The sequence below is a fragment of the Mirounga leonina genome, unplaced genomic scaffold, assembly GCF_011800145.1.
Source record: "Mirounga leonina isolate KUSES-001 unplaced genomic scaffold, KU_Mleo_1.0 Mir_176, whole genome shotgun sequence".
Taxonomy (NCBI): domain Eukaryota; kingdom Metazoa; phylum Chordata; class Mammalia; order Carnivora; family Phocidae; genus Mirounga; species Mirounga leonina.
The window spans coordinates 13,802,077-13,816,903 of NW_023270454.1; the positions used below are offsets into that span (position 1 = coordinate 13,802,077).

At 37.6% G+C, this 14,827-nt stretch overlaps 1 protein-coding gene across 1 annotated transcript; it reads right to left on the reverse strand.

Annotated features, from left to right (window-relative positions):
• Positions 1-6,368: 6,368 nt before the first annotated feature.
• Positions 6,369-11,862, reverse strand: SAP30 (Sin3A associated protein 30). The gene is made up of 4 exons (XM_035022695.1): positions 11,238-11,862; positions 9,502-9,627; positions 8,966-9,064; positions 6,369-6,705 (listed from the first exon to the last, which is right to left on the reverse strand). The coding sequence occupies exons 1-4, from the start codon at positions 11,553-11,555 to the stop codon at positions 6,583-6,585; spliced, it is 666 nt and encodes a 221-aa protein (XP_034878586.1). The 5' UTR covers positions 11,556-11,862; the 3' UTR covers positions 6,369-6,582.
• Between the last annotated feature and the right edge of the window lie 2,965 nt (positions 11,863-14,827).

The following is a 14,827-nucleotide window of genomic DNA, read 5'->3' on the forward strand; positions in this document are numbered from 1 at the left end:
TTTATTTATTTATTTATTTATTTATTTATTTATTTATTTATTTATTTTAAAGATTTTATTTATTTATTCATGAGAGACAGAGAGAGAGACAGAGGCAGAGGGACAAGCAGGCTCCCCGCGGACCAGGGAGCCTGATGTGGGGCTCGATCCCAGGACCCTGGGATCATGACCTGAGCTGAAGGCAGTCGCTTAACCGACTGAGCCACCCAGGAGTCCCTAAATTACATTCTTTTAGAAATGAGTGCATAACAGAAGCACACATTCTTCTTTATATTACCAAATAAATATAAAAACGTGAATGTTCACATAACTTACCTTATGTAACTTTTCCCGCCTAGGTCAATATATTTTTAAAAGCAAACACTTCATTCAGTCATATTAATAGATCCTTTATTTTTTCCATAGCTTTTAGCTAAAAGAAAAGACAATTAAGCTTTTACTAAAAATTTACTATTTTTCTTAACACTGTCTTACAACTGAGTGCGGTAGGTACTGTCATGATCCCTGTTCTATTGCCAAAGAACCAAGGTTTAGAGAGATTAAGGAGCTTAAGGTTACATTATCAGAGCAGTAGTGCCAGGTTTTGAATAGGGCTTACTTACAGTCTTACTCTAGCATCTAGACTCTTTTTACATTATTATTATGTTATGTTCATCACCATACATTACATCATTAGTTTTTGATGTAGTGTTCCATGATTCATTGTTTGTGCATAACACCCAGTGCTCCATGCAGAACGTGCCCTCTTTAATACCCATCACCAGGCCAACCCATCCTCCCATCCCCCTCCCCTCTAGAACCTTCAGTTTGTTTTTCAGAGTCCATCGTCTCTCATGGTTCATCTCCCCCTCCAATTTCCCCTTCATTCTTCCCCTCCTGCTATCTTCTTCTTCTTCTTCTTCTTTTTTTTTAACATATAATGTATTATTTGTTTCAGAGGTACAGATCTGTGATTCAACAGTCTTGCACAATTCACAGCGCTCACCATAGCACATACCCTCCCCAGTGTCTATCACCCAGCCGCCCCATCCCTCCCACTTCCGACCATTACAGCAACCCTCAATTTGTGTCCTGAGATTAAGAATTCCTCATATCAGTGAGGTCATTATGATACATGTCTTTCTCTGATTGACCTATTTCGCTCAGCATAACACTCTCCAGTTCCATCCACGTCGTTGCAAATGGCAAGGTTTCATTCCTTCTGATAGCATCTATAATCTTAACCACTACGTTATTTAATAGCATCATCTAATCTATTTCCTTTTTAGGAAAACAAACCTTTACTGATATGGGACACATGATTGTACACTTCAGCTAGCTCATATAAGCTAAATGCTTACTGAATTAACAATTTTTATCTTGGATGTTTTATATCCTTTTCCTTATTATGAATCTGAGCACAAAGTTGACAGTAATACTAATAGCTCATCTCTTCTTGATAAAATTTCTCTTTTCCTCATTATAATCCGAAGGGATGCCTTGAGTATTTTTGTTTGCTGGGATTAAGTACTAATCATAAAAGATTATTAGAGAATTGGAAGCTATATGGAGAATCCAAACAATGAGCAACAACTACTGGAGGAAGGGAAGGACAGACAGGTAAGAACATTCACAGATCTTGAAACTTTAACTTCCTTATAGTTGCTAACAGGTACACATGAGTTCTTTCCAAAAGAAATCATTTTTGCAAAATATTATGACAGGTGTTTTTAAAATGTAAACAATCACATCAATAGAACATTACAGGCTTTAAAATAATTTTCCCCAAAAGAAAAAATAATCAAATTCATATATTTCTAAATCATTTTGCATTAACAGCCTAAGCCTAAACTTTTCTCTCAAAGATTTGAAGAGAAATTGATATTAAAAAATTATACTAAATTGGGTGCCCGGGTGGCTCAGTTAAGTGTCCGACTCTTGGTTTCAGCTCAGGTCATGATCCCAGGGTCTTGAGATCAAGCCCGCATTGGACTCCACACTCAGTGTGGAGTCTGTTTGAGATTCTTTCCCCCTCCTTCTCTCCCCTCTCTGTTTTTCCCCTACTCCCAGTCTCTCTCTCAAATAAAATCTTTAAAAAAAAAAGAAAATTATAGTAAATCGAGACTGATTTAACTTCCCCAATTTACTTCTGTGGAGTGCTTGAGTCCATCTTCCCCAATTTACTTCTATAGAGTGCTATCACCATAATGGGCTCATCTTTGCAGAGTGGTATATCTGGAGAGAAATATGTAGCATATATATAGCCCCTATATTCTAAGAATTTTACAAATAAAAACCTGTATCAGCATTATCCTGATAGAAAAGTCAGGCATGGACAGTACAAGAAAACTCTAGACCAACATACTTTATGAATATAGATGCAAAAATCTTCAAAAAATATTAATATATCAAGCCAACAGCACATTAAAAATCTCATAGAATATACATAAATACCACTAAAGGTAATAAAAAATTCAGCACAGTTGTAGGGAATCAACATACAAAAATCAGTTGTGTTTCTATACACCAGTAATGAACAAAATGGGCCAATGACCTGAAGTTAAATGCTAAAGTTATTTTATATATAAATAAACAAACAAACAAACAAATAAATAAATAAATAAAACCTAGAAAAAATAGGGGTTAATCTTCATAACCTCAAATCTGGCAAAGAATTCTTAGATCTGACACCAAAAATATGAGTAACAAAAGAAAAAATAAACTGGATTATATAAAAACTAAAAACTTGGGCGCCTGGGTGGCTCAGTTGGTTAAGCGACCGCCTTTGGCTCAGGTCATGATCCTTGAGTCCCAGGATCGAGTCCCGCATCGGGCTCCCTGCTGGGCAGGGAGTCTGCTTCTCCCTCTGCCCCTCCCCCCTCTCATGTGCTCTCTTTCTGAAATAAATAAATAAAATCTTTAAAAAAAATTTAAAAAAATAAATAAAAACTAAAAACTTTTGTGCATCAAAGAACATTATCAAGAATATGAAAAGGAAATTCACAGAATGGGAGAAAATATATTGAATATGGACTTAATATCCATATCCAGAATAAAAAACTCCTGCAACAAGAAGATAAGCAATCCAATTGAAAAATAAGCAAAGAATTTAAATAAATATTCTCTAAAGAAGACATACAAGTCAGCAAAAGCATGTGAAAAGATATACAATCATCGGTCAGTAAGGAAATGCAAATCAAAACTACAATGAGATACCACTTCACACGCAGTAGGAAAGCTTTAATTAAGAAAAAAAAGGAAATACAACTATTGGCGATTTGGAGAAATAGAAACTCTTGTACACTGCTGGTGGGAATGGAAATGGTACAGCCGCTATGGAAATCTGGAGGTTCTTCAAAAAGTTGAATATAGAATACCATGTGATTCAACAATTCTACTCCTACATATATACCCAAAAGAAATGAAAACATGTCCACATAGAAACTTGCACACAAATGTTCAAGTCAGCATTATTAATTGCCAAAGGTAGAAACCAAAATGTCCATCTATGGAGGAATAAACAACTTGTGATATATATCACATATATTAGCTATGATATATATATATCATAATGGAATATTGTTCAGCTGTTAAAAGGAACAAAGTACTGATAAATATGCAGCAACTTGGATGAACCTTGAACACATATGCTATGTGAAAAAAACCGCAGACACAAAAGGACATATATGATTTCCTTTATAGGATATATCCATAATAGAGACAGAAAACTGATTAGAGGTATCAGGGGACGAAGAGAAGGAGGAATTGGGAGTGATTACTTATGGGTGTTTTTATGGGGTAATGAAAAATGTTGAAATTAGAGCTGGTGGTGGTACAACATTGTGAATACACTAAATACCAACAAATTATGCAGTTTAAAATGGTTAATACTACCATATATATTTTGGCTCAATTAAAAAAAACCTTACGTAGGGGCACCTGGGTGGCTCAGTTTGTTAAGTGTCTGCCTTTGGCTCAGGTCATGATCCTAGGGTCCTGGGATAGGGCCCATTATCGGGCTCCCTGCTCAGGGGGACTGCGCCTCCCCCCACTCATGCTCTCTCTCAAATAAAAAAAATCTTAAAAAAAAATCTTATGTAGAAATAATATAGAGCTTGTTTTTGTAAAGACCTATATTTCAGGTATTTTTAGCCTTTTCTTAAATGTTCAATGAAAGGTAGTTCTACCAAATAACTGACTTCTTTTTCTTTTTTTAGTGAGCATATGGCAAAGATTTATTTAACTCTTGACAAGGAAACCATCAGGACTTATTTCATTATGTTTTCTTCCTTCTACTTCACAGTCAATTTTGGATTCTTCTGAGGTTCTAATGTTATAAGTAACCTGTACCCTTATAGAGATATGAGTTTCCATTTACTTTTTTTGGTTCAGAGATAAACAGGGAAAAAGATTTCTAGTGAATTTTTTATACCTAATAGCAAATAATTAAAAATTTTATATAAAACTGACTTTTACATTGCAGCATCTTGAGTTTCTGAGCTTTGATGTTCTCTCAGTTTTTCATGTTTTAAATTGCTCTAACAAGGATTTAATTTCATTGGATAACTAACACCCAGAACTCCTATTTTCACTTTTATCCAACTACATTTTATGCAAATAATTAACTACGAAATTAACACTGTTAGTCAAAGGTTATAACCATAAACAGATAATTTAATGTAAGCAAATGGTTTCAAGCTTCTTTCACAAGAACGGAGTGTTTTTATAGGGAAAAGTAAGCCTATAGTCAAGTTTTATTAAAAAATTAACTTTTTACAGATTATAGATTTAGATAAAAATATGTAGAGGTAATACTTTTTTCAAATAAACCACCGCCACAACTTGTAGTTATGTGGCTCACTTTCAGACATTTAAGAAAAATTTCTCGCAGAGATTTCTGGAATGCCAAAAATGAGAGGATTGTATAATACCAATTATCACAGTCTCTGCTCACCAATAAAGTACAGTTGACCTTTGGACATGGGTTTGAACTGTGCAAGTCCACATATATGCAGATTCTTTACAGTGTGCATTACTGCAAATGTATTTTCTCTTATGATTTCAAAAACATTTTTCTCTAGCTTACTTTAAGAATACAATATATAACACATGTAACGTGCAAAATGTGTATTAATTGACTGTTTATGTTATTGGAGAGGCTTCCAGCCAACAGTAGGCTATTAGTAGTTAAGTTTTGGGAGAGTCAAAAGTTGTATATGGATTTCCAACTATGCAGTGGTTGGTTGCTCCAACCCCTGCATTGGTTAAGGGTCAACTATAAATCTTTAACTGGTATAGCAAGAACAAAGACCAGTGCTTTATTTTTTCACCATATTTTCTAGCTGTCAATACACTCAGAATACTTAAAAATACAGACTAACTTTCTAATGAACCATTACTTTTCATGTAGCTAAATCAGTAGTTCTTCACCATGGATGGATTTGCTTCCCAGGGCGTTTGGCAACATTTAGCGGTAGTTTTGGTTGTCACACCTTCAGAGTGTCACGGGCACTAGTGTTGCCTGCAGTGATGCTGCTAAAACTACAACACACGGGATAGCCTCCCATGGTAAAGAATTATCAGGCCCAAATGTCAACCTTGGAAAGAAACCTTGAGCTACATTGATGTTCTGATCCATTTCCAGCCTAAAATCTGCACCTTAATCAAGGACATTAACTGAAGCTGTTGTTTTGATGTCATAAGCTCTAATTTGATTTGCAACTATGAGACCTTTAATAGAAAACTGATAGAGAATGAAATGTAAAAGAAAGCAGAATATAAATCAAGTCAGAGCTATGTATGGACCAAAATTTAAAGAGCTTGTTGGATTTCTAGATCTCTCCAACTTACTAGTTTTAATTTGCAATGTAAACAGTACAGGACATGACTGAGAATTAAAGGGCACTGCAGAACTTCTTTCTATGTTCATGCCATATAAACACCTTTTCCCTAAGAAAATTTAAAGAAACAAAACTAATTCTATGTTATTTCAACTTTCAGCACTGTGTTTATTTTTGCTGGCACATTAAGTCTTCTTTGGAAGGAGGGAGGCCTATAAATTCAACTCTTTGTTCTTCCTAATACTTTTTCAAGTAATAATAATAATAATAAAAAGGAAATAAAAAAGAAGTTGCCCCCCCAAAGAAAGTCTATTTTCAAACCCATTAGCACCAAAAAGTACTTTATAGCATTAGGATATCTGTAATTCCAAATCAGATTGTCCCAGAGAAAGCAAATGTGCTATGTTTGTTACTGCTCCTTAATTTCTTGGAATTAAAAAAAAAAAAAAGGTGGTAACAAAATGATCTTTAAACTCTCAATTAAAACTAGTACCTTGTCAGTTTAACATAAAAATCAAATTTCATAAAATAAATATACTGAAGCAACTCTAATAGTAATCACCTTTATTTAAAATATTTTTCAATCTAGGAAAGCTCATTTTACACGAGTTTCCAACTAATTTATTAAGAGTCAGAAACAAAGAAAATAAAACCAGAGAAAATCCTCTGTAAAAAAATACACAAGGAACATTTCTACATGTGAAAAAACAGTAAACAGTCTTAACGTCGGAACATCCAAGTCTTAGTCTCAATTCCATCTCTTCTAGTGAACACTACTATCAACCTTGAGATCTGATTTGTTCTTGTCATTCTTCACTGAGTAGATGAAATATGTTAAGGTATCCTTTTCATTCACTGGAATAGACCTAAAGTGGCAACCAACTATCTATAAAAAAAAAAAAAAAATTCAAATTATAGATATTGACAGATGTCATACTAGGTAAAAAAACCACATTCATCAAAAGAGAAAGTGCTATGTGATAAGAGTATTTCCTTTTAAAAATAAATTATTTAACAAAATACCAACAAGATGAAAAGCTGTGTAAGAATAAGATGTTATGAAGAAGAGACAGTGTGATTTCACCAACCCACTCAGTTAAATATACATTAATTAGAATATTATTCCCTTTTATTTAAATTTTATAACTAGAATCTACATCAGGAGGTAAATATTTTTAAACTTTAAGTACCAATGAAATAAAACAGAATGTAGACCCTACTCACATAGAAAAAGGATAAATACATCAGTTGAAAAACTTTTGGTTCTACACAAATTATAAACTATCTTACAAATATATTTTCTGTAACTTATTCATTCATTGGCAGTACTCTTTGTTAAGGTTCCCTGAAGGTTTTTCTGAATAAAGATTATGGATGGAAAATGAGAAGGAAAAGAGAGATGTTCACTGAAGAGTATTTATCTGCTTTCTGGCCTTTCATTCTGCTAATCCAACATGTGCACTATAACAACCAAGAGGAATACAACAGATTAAACTGGGGTGTTCATATGCATATCTAGAATGTGGAAGATAAAACTTCTTAAAATGTTATTCAGACATTAATTAAGAGATTTAAAGAGGACAGTCACCTAAACTCTGGAATCACTCATGACTAAACTATAATGTTCATGGCCATTTGGATTTTTTCTCATTTCTAAAGAAAAAGTAGATTTAGAAATAATATAACTTTTTAAATATCAGATTATCAAATATTTCAGGTACACTTAAAAACTACATACTTCTGACCGTTGTACAACACAGGTTTTAACTGTGAGGGTCCACTTACACACTTTTTTTTTTTTTTCCAGTAAATACAGTACAGTACTGTAAGTGTATTTTCTCTTCCATATGATTTTGTTAACATTTTTTTCCTTTAGCTTACTTTATTGAGAATACAGTAAAAATATATATAATACATAGGACATAGAAAATACGTTGACTATATTATCAGGAAGGCTTCCAGTGAACAGTACGCTATTAGTAAAGTTTTTGGGGAATCAAAAGTTATATACAGATTTTTCACTATGCTCCTAACCCCTGTGTTGTTCAAGGGTCAACTGTACGTTATATGTAACATTTATAATAATCAGTTCTTTGGTTCTCATTTGTCCCAAAACAAAAGTATCTTCCACTTGATTAGTATATATATATATGGATACAGTTTCATCGTGGTAGATAATATCTATGTTTATGTTATATCAATATACTATACAACCTAAAAAGGACTGGATCTTTTAAATCAAATTTAAAGAAGAAACTTAGTTTTTGTTGCTTAGGCAAGAAGGAAAGAAGAAATTCTGGCTAAAAAGTCAATATATTAGATCTTAACAATGTTAAAAAAGCATTCTGCCGAAGAATTGTACCTTCTGTATCTTTTACCATATCCAATATGTACGTTTTAGAAAATGCTGCATTATTAAACCCAAGCTGAAAAATATGGAGAAAACTGATTTATATACTTAATTTCTATTCTAATAGATTAACATCTTAATAGGATTCACAGATTTCTTGGTTCTATTAATTCCTGAGAACACACATATTCCAAAACTTACGAAAAGACTAGAAGTTCTATATCAAAGCAAACTAAATAAAATAAAGCCTTGGATAAAAGTCTTTGCATCTTCCAGATGTGAAGAAAGCACAGATGCCTCAAAACAAACATCAACAAGGACAAATTCTGAAATAGTTAAATCAACAAGTTATAGGAATACTATTTACGGGCTAATCAGTAGACCTAGTCCATCAAAAACTTAAAAAAAAATTCTAATAAAGACAACAAAGCTTATCAATTTCTTTTATTATGCCTCCATTAGGTGTTCAATAAATGTTTACTAAGTGGAATTTTAAAACCAACAGATTTCCAGAATCAGAATTTAAAAATTATCACCCAATATTTCTGAAAGCCAGTATTAAAAAATGCTTAGGAAATTACATACAATCCACTGAGTGGTTGTATCATAAAGGAATTTAAGAGGCAGACAAACATTTCTAGGAAACTAGATTCTTCCGCAATAGATTTTTTATTAACTGATCTAACTAAAATGTATTGTTATACACATTATGTTAACAATTTCATTAGCCTTTAATGACTCTTTTTTGTATAAACAGGCTCATTTAAAGTATAAATAGTTTAAAACTCATAAATACCTCAACAAGTTGTGCTTTATTAAGTCCTGGTCTGGTTGATAGTTTGAAGTGTCTTTTGTATCTCCGAAGTGTATTGACTTGTAATTGGTATAAATCAACCTAGAAAAAAATAAACATATAAGAATTAGTTCATGCAATTTTTAAAAGTTACCTTTGATACGTACAATAACATTTCAATTTTGGCACAATAAAAATGTAATTCTGTAATTCCATTATGAAATAACAAAGATTATATTATTTAATTCCATTCCATTCCTTTTATATAATCAAAACTATAAATGTATTGTACACTTTAATCTTCTGAAGATAAATATTGAAAATTGGGAGCAAAAAAAGAAGTTAGAAGGCAACAGAGCTATAAGCATTGTCAAGTGAAAACATAAGTCAAACTACAACTGCTTGTTAACTGGCTATATTTAATTTTGCTTTCATTTTCAGATTTTTCGCTTTAAGCATTTTTAAAATTTGTTCATTTTTTAAATATAAGTTTCAGAATGAAATACTTAGGATTTACATTTAACATACAGAAACTTTACCTCAGGAGTATCAATATCTTGAACAGGTGAATCTCCTCCATCATCATCGCTCCCTTTTCTCTTTCTTCTGTTTCGAACACTCTGAATTAAGTTTTTATGATAATCACAAATGTAAAGATGCCTTGCCTGAAACAGAAAAGTTTCACAGACTACTTATTATTATGTAATGTGTCCATGTATTAGTAAAATACATAGGGCACGGTGAATTATTAAAAATAAAAACAACAGTCAAAACAGGCCATTGTGAAGACAACAGCATGCTTCTATGCTTAAATCCTCTATTCAGTTAGATTGGGGAGTAGGGAGGGGTGGACGGGAGGGAGGGTAGGCAGAGAAGCAGAATGCGAAATTCCAACTCTGGATTTTGTCATTAAACTGCAGTGAGGGTGAACTAGATTTGTTAGGTCATGCTGTTTTTTAACAAGGGGAAAGATGATGTTGCCCACAACTTTGCTATATGGTAATATTTTCTCTACTTAAAGAGCATATTTTAGTAGCATGATGTATGCTTCCTATTCTTTTTATAATCCAGATACAAAACTATCCCTTTTTACAAATGAGCTGATTTCATATGCTACTTATATTTAAATTTGAATTATAAACTTCCAGAGTATTTAATGTATTTATTTGTACTACGTTCTTCCAACCAAAGCAATGTGAAATTATTCAAGTTTACTTGAAAAGTTTCTTATGAGCGTGCCTGCTCATAAGAGCACGAATTGTTTAACAGGCATAAAGTATCACAAGTATGCCCTTAACAGGCTTAAAGTATCACAAACTCTGCAAAAGCTTCAATTAAATGTAGTCTTGAGAGCTGTACGGTAACATATGAAATATTGGGTTGCATATATTAACAGTTAAACTCCTTTAAAAAAAAAACCAAACGATTAAAGACTAAGGCTTTTAAATTAACTTCTAAACTAAATCCAAGTTAAAATTATGCAGGACATGTGCTAGGTTCTGGCATCTTGTTATTCATTTACCGCCAGCCAGAGCTCCGAAAAGTGGCAATGGTTGTTTCTAAAAACCTCATAGATGGTCAAAAAAAGCCAGACGTGTAAAAGGACTGAAAAAGAAATCCCGATGGCTGCCAAAGGGATGGCAAAACCGCAGAGGCTACGTGCTCCCCACGTTGCGAGCAGCTGCGCTAGATGCTGACATCGTTCACAATCCCCGCTCCCAGCAAGGCGCGGGGTGAGCTCGCTTCCCCTCAGTCCATACTCGGACGAACGAGGAAAGGGGTCTTTCTTTACTGCAGCATCAGGTCCTTGGTCTTTGCAAAGACTCCACTTTTGCCTACACGAGAGGAGTTACTCCCTGGGGCCACACGCCAGCTAGGGCAGCAAAACAAAGAAGGCACCTCCATTCCAAAAGGAGCTGCCGGGCTGCAATAAAACTACTCCGGGCCCTCCGAGCGGCGGTCCCCTTTGTTCGTTTCCCGATCTCGGTGAAGGAGGAAGGGGTTAGAGAGTGAGCAGAACGGACTCAGGGAGCGTGGGGGTGGGGGGGGTAGGAAGCGTGGGGGAGGAGCGGAACCGCGGCGTGCAAGTCTGTGTCTGTAGGGGGTGGCGGTCGGAGTTGCAGTGACTTTGTTGTTTGCCTCCTACCAGAGACCACACAACGGGTTCGCACTGCAGCCAGGTCTAGCGGGACCCCTGAACCCTCCGCCCAACAATCCCTGTAGGCACCAGGAGCCCCAAGGGGGGGCAGGGCAGGGCCGTCCCGCCGTCACTTACGCTCTTATCCAGCTCGATTTTCACCTTCTTCTGGGAGATGCTCTTCTGGATCCTCTTGCTGAAGCTGGCGTTGCCAGCCGCCCGGCCGCACCGCTCACCGTCCTCCCGCAGACAGCACAGCTGTCCGGGGCCGGGCCCGGCCGCTCCCGGGGGCCCGGCCGCAGAGACGGCCCCGGCACCGGGCACCTCAGCCCCGGCGCCGGCCCCTGCCCCGTTCCCCGCCGAAGCGGCGGCAGCCGCGGCGGCAGCGACCACGGCGGCCACGGCGGCGGCCGCGTCCCCGCCGCGGCTCATCTCCTCAGGCGTGAAACCGTTCATGTCTCCGCGCTCTGGGACGCCGGTGCTGAGAGAAATCCCCGCTCCGCCTCTCTCCGGAGACTCCGGGGTCTCCGCAGGGTCCCTCAGGCACCTGACCCCGCCGAGGCAATTCCTCCGGCGGCACGGCCAGACACCAAGCGTCCTAGCCTGTTGTTGCCTACTGGCGCCGGGACAAGGGACAGTGCTTTGGGTCAAGAACCAGAGTCGGGCGGCGCCAGGAGTTACGACCCCGCTCACTGTCACATGGAGACGCTTCAGCAGTTGGCCCGGGCGCCTCCGCCTCCCTCCGGCCCCTCGACCTGCGCAAGCGCGACGCGCTCTCTCGTGTCCCGCCCCTTCCACTCTGTAGCGGGGCACCACGGGAATTGTAGTTCCCTGCGGGGGAAATCAACTTGAGTTCCTCCCTGACTCGGGCCTTGGGGATTGGGGGAACTACTCATCCTAGCATGCATCGCGTGGCCACGGGCAGGGCTTTTTTTTTTTTTTTTTTTTTTTTTTTTTAAAAGCACGGGGAAAACAGGGAGGTGTGGTTGGGGGTTGTGATGTTTTCTCGCTTCTTGCCTCTCCCGGGCAGTTGGTTTGTTTGGCTACCGGAATTTTGCAGCGTTAGCATTCCAGACGAAGAGGTCACCCAGCTCCTGAGGCGAAGCGCAAAATGCGGGGGGCAGGGGCTAGGAAGGGAAGGGATGAAGGTGTGGAGTAAAAAAGTTTCGGGGCCCTTTTCCTATCTGTGGAAAAAGAGTTTTTGGTGTGGCCATGCTTTTGTGGGAAACCCAAACCGAGGAGAACTCAGTGAAGCTGGCGCTCTTGAGGCCCTGGAGGTCCTGCAGGTCCTGCTGCTAACAAGGCAGCTGGATAACCGTTCCATTCATTGACGCACCAGCTTGTTTAGGGGCCCCTGCTTAGGCAGAAACGCCCATCCTGACCTTGACCATGACAGGGCTTCTTCGCAAGTGCCTCAGCTTAAGGCCGTTTTTAAATCCTTGCACGTTCCTGCAAGGATCAGGTTTCACTCCTGGGTGCACAACGTTGGGCGCTTCCTGAGGTGGAGCTGCTGACGGGTTATAACAGGGCTTTGTTCCGCCTCCACCTCCAACCTTTACAATTTCTCCTCTAATGGACCTGGAAAAGGGCGGAGTCCAGTATCCTATAAAAGGGGACGTGGAACCCCACCAATACCAAGTTAGCGTGAGTGATCCTCAGAAACTTCTGGCGTTCTCTCTACAGAATGAGAGGCGAGAAAGAAACTGCGTTTCCTTGAGTGCCTGCCAGCGCCTGTGTGCTTGTGCGTGTAGAGTGCGAGCGTGTGTGTTTGTGCGGGTGTGTGCGCCTTTGCGTGTGTGTGCGTGCGTGCCTGTGGGCGCGTGCTTGTGGAGGGCGGGGTAGAGGAATGGGAGCGGCTAATACGAAAGCTGCCTCTTTGCTAGTTGCAGCGCGTCACCGTTTTTATCAGATGTATCCTGTTTAGCAATCCCATTGTTTAAACAGAAATACGAAGCAGGTTCTTTTGAAAGTTCTTTTAGACTTAATGAGTGAATTTAGTGATAGATGATTTGAAAAAAAAAAAAAAGTCAATGTCATCTGCCCTGAAATTCAAAGCCATCCATTCCATCTGTGCTTTTCCGTTCTAGGATATGGCAAAGGAAAAAAAAGAAACATTAAAATATTACCTAAATTGAATGGGCGAAAGAGAGATGCTGAATGGTAAGTATTTTGTGTTACTTTTTAAAGCTGCACTTTCCAGTAGGGAGTCTGATAGCCATATGTGCCTATTGAACACTTGAAATGTGGTTATTTCTACTGAAAAACTGAACTGTTAATTTAATTTTAACTAATTTAAAATTTAAAAAAGGATTTCAGTTATTGGAAAACCTTTAAGTGTGTTTGGAACAACTTGGATGTATGAATGTATTTTTTCAATTTAAATTTTGTGAAATCTAAATTTAGAATCCAAGTTGAGATGTGCTGTAAGTATGAACTAGCAGGATTTCAAAGACTTAGTATCAGAAAACTTTTAAAAAGTATATTGAACGGCTCATTAATAATTTTTATATTGATTACATGTTGAAATGATAATATTTTGAGCATACTGGCTTAAATGAAATATAACATTAAAATAAAATTTACCTGTCTCTATTGTCTTAAATGTGGCTACGAGGACGTTTAAATGTTTAAACATGTGGCTCACGTATTTGTATTAGATAATGCTGGCTTAATCTATTAAACATAGACTACTAGTATCTATTGTTTGTGCATATATTTTCTTAAATGGTTAAAAATGAGAACATATGGACAGGATGGATACATTCCAACTTCAGGGTGGGGTTCATCTCTCAGGAGAGAGACCAAGGGATAGTATCAGGGAATGGTTTAAAGGTGGAGTCTGTTATGTTTGTAAGTTTTTATTTATTAAAAAAAATCTGAAACAAATGTAGTGTTAGGACGTTGGATTTTCACATTTTTTGTACTTTTATTTGTTTTTAAAATGATTCATAATATTGTTTGGTCCTTGGCCTTAAAAGTTTATAGTCTATCTTATGCAAAATGTGACCAAATTACTTCATGTATATGTGTATAGTTTAGCAATGTATCCGTTGCATATGAATTTCAGGAAACTGACGAATTGTGGCTAGGCTTCGTTTACACACAATACGGTATTTTTAGAAGATCAAATTAAACGTTTATTGCATACTAGGATCTTTCCTAGGCCCTGGGATATAAAAATAATTGAAACAGGGTCCTAGCCATTTTGTAGCTCACTGTCTAGTTAGTAGAGTAGCTTAACAAGCACACCATACAGGCTGCCAAAGACTGAATGTTTGTGTCCTCCCTCCCAAAACTCGTATGTTGAAAGCTAATCCCCCGTGTGATGGTATTCAGAGGTAGCATCTTTGGGAGGTGATTAGATCATGAGGTGGAGCCCTCCTGAATGGGATTAGTGCCTTTGTAAAAGAGGCTCCCGAGAGCTCCCTCACTCCTTTTGCCATGTGAGCACACAAGTGAGAAGACAGCAGTTTATGAACTAGAAGGCCAACTCACCAGATACAAACCTGCCAGCGCCTTGGTCTTGAACTTCCCAGCGTCTAGAACTGTGAGAAATAAATTTCTGTGTTTATAAGCCACCCAGTCTATGGTGTTTGTTATAGCGGCCAAACAGACTAAAATACGTGCCTCAATAAAATTAGAGAAAAAGTACAGATTTAGCGCACAAGAGGCAATGATTCACCTCTGGCAAGTAGAAGGCATTCCTAGAGTAGGTGAACTGTAAATTC

Excerpts from the sequence above, each read along its gene's own strand:
- SAP30 (XM_035022695.1), bottom strand. The coding sequence starts at position 11,555 with ATGAACGGTTTCACGCCTGAGGAGATGAGCCGCGGCGGGGACGCGGCC. Across the intron at positions 9,628-11,237 it reads AAATCGAGCTGGATAAGAGC|GCAAGGCATCTTTACATTTG; the intron begins GTAAGTGACGGC and ends TTTCTGTTTCAG. Across the intron at positions 6,706-8,965 it reads ATAAAGCACAACTTGTTGAG|ATAGTTGGTTGCCACTTTAG; the intron begins GTATTTATGAGT and ends TTTTTTTTATAG.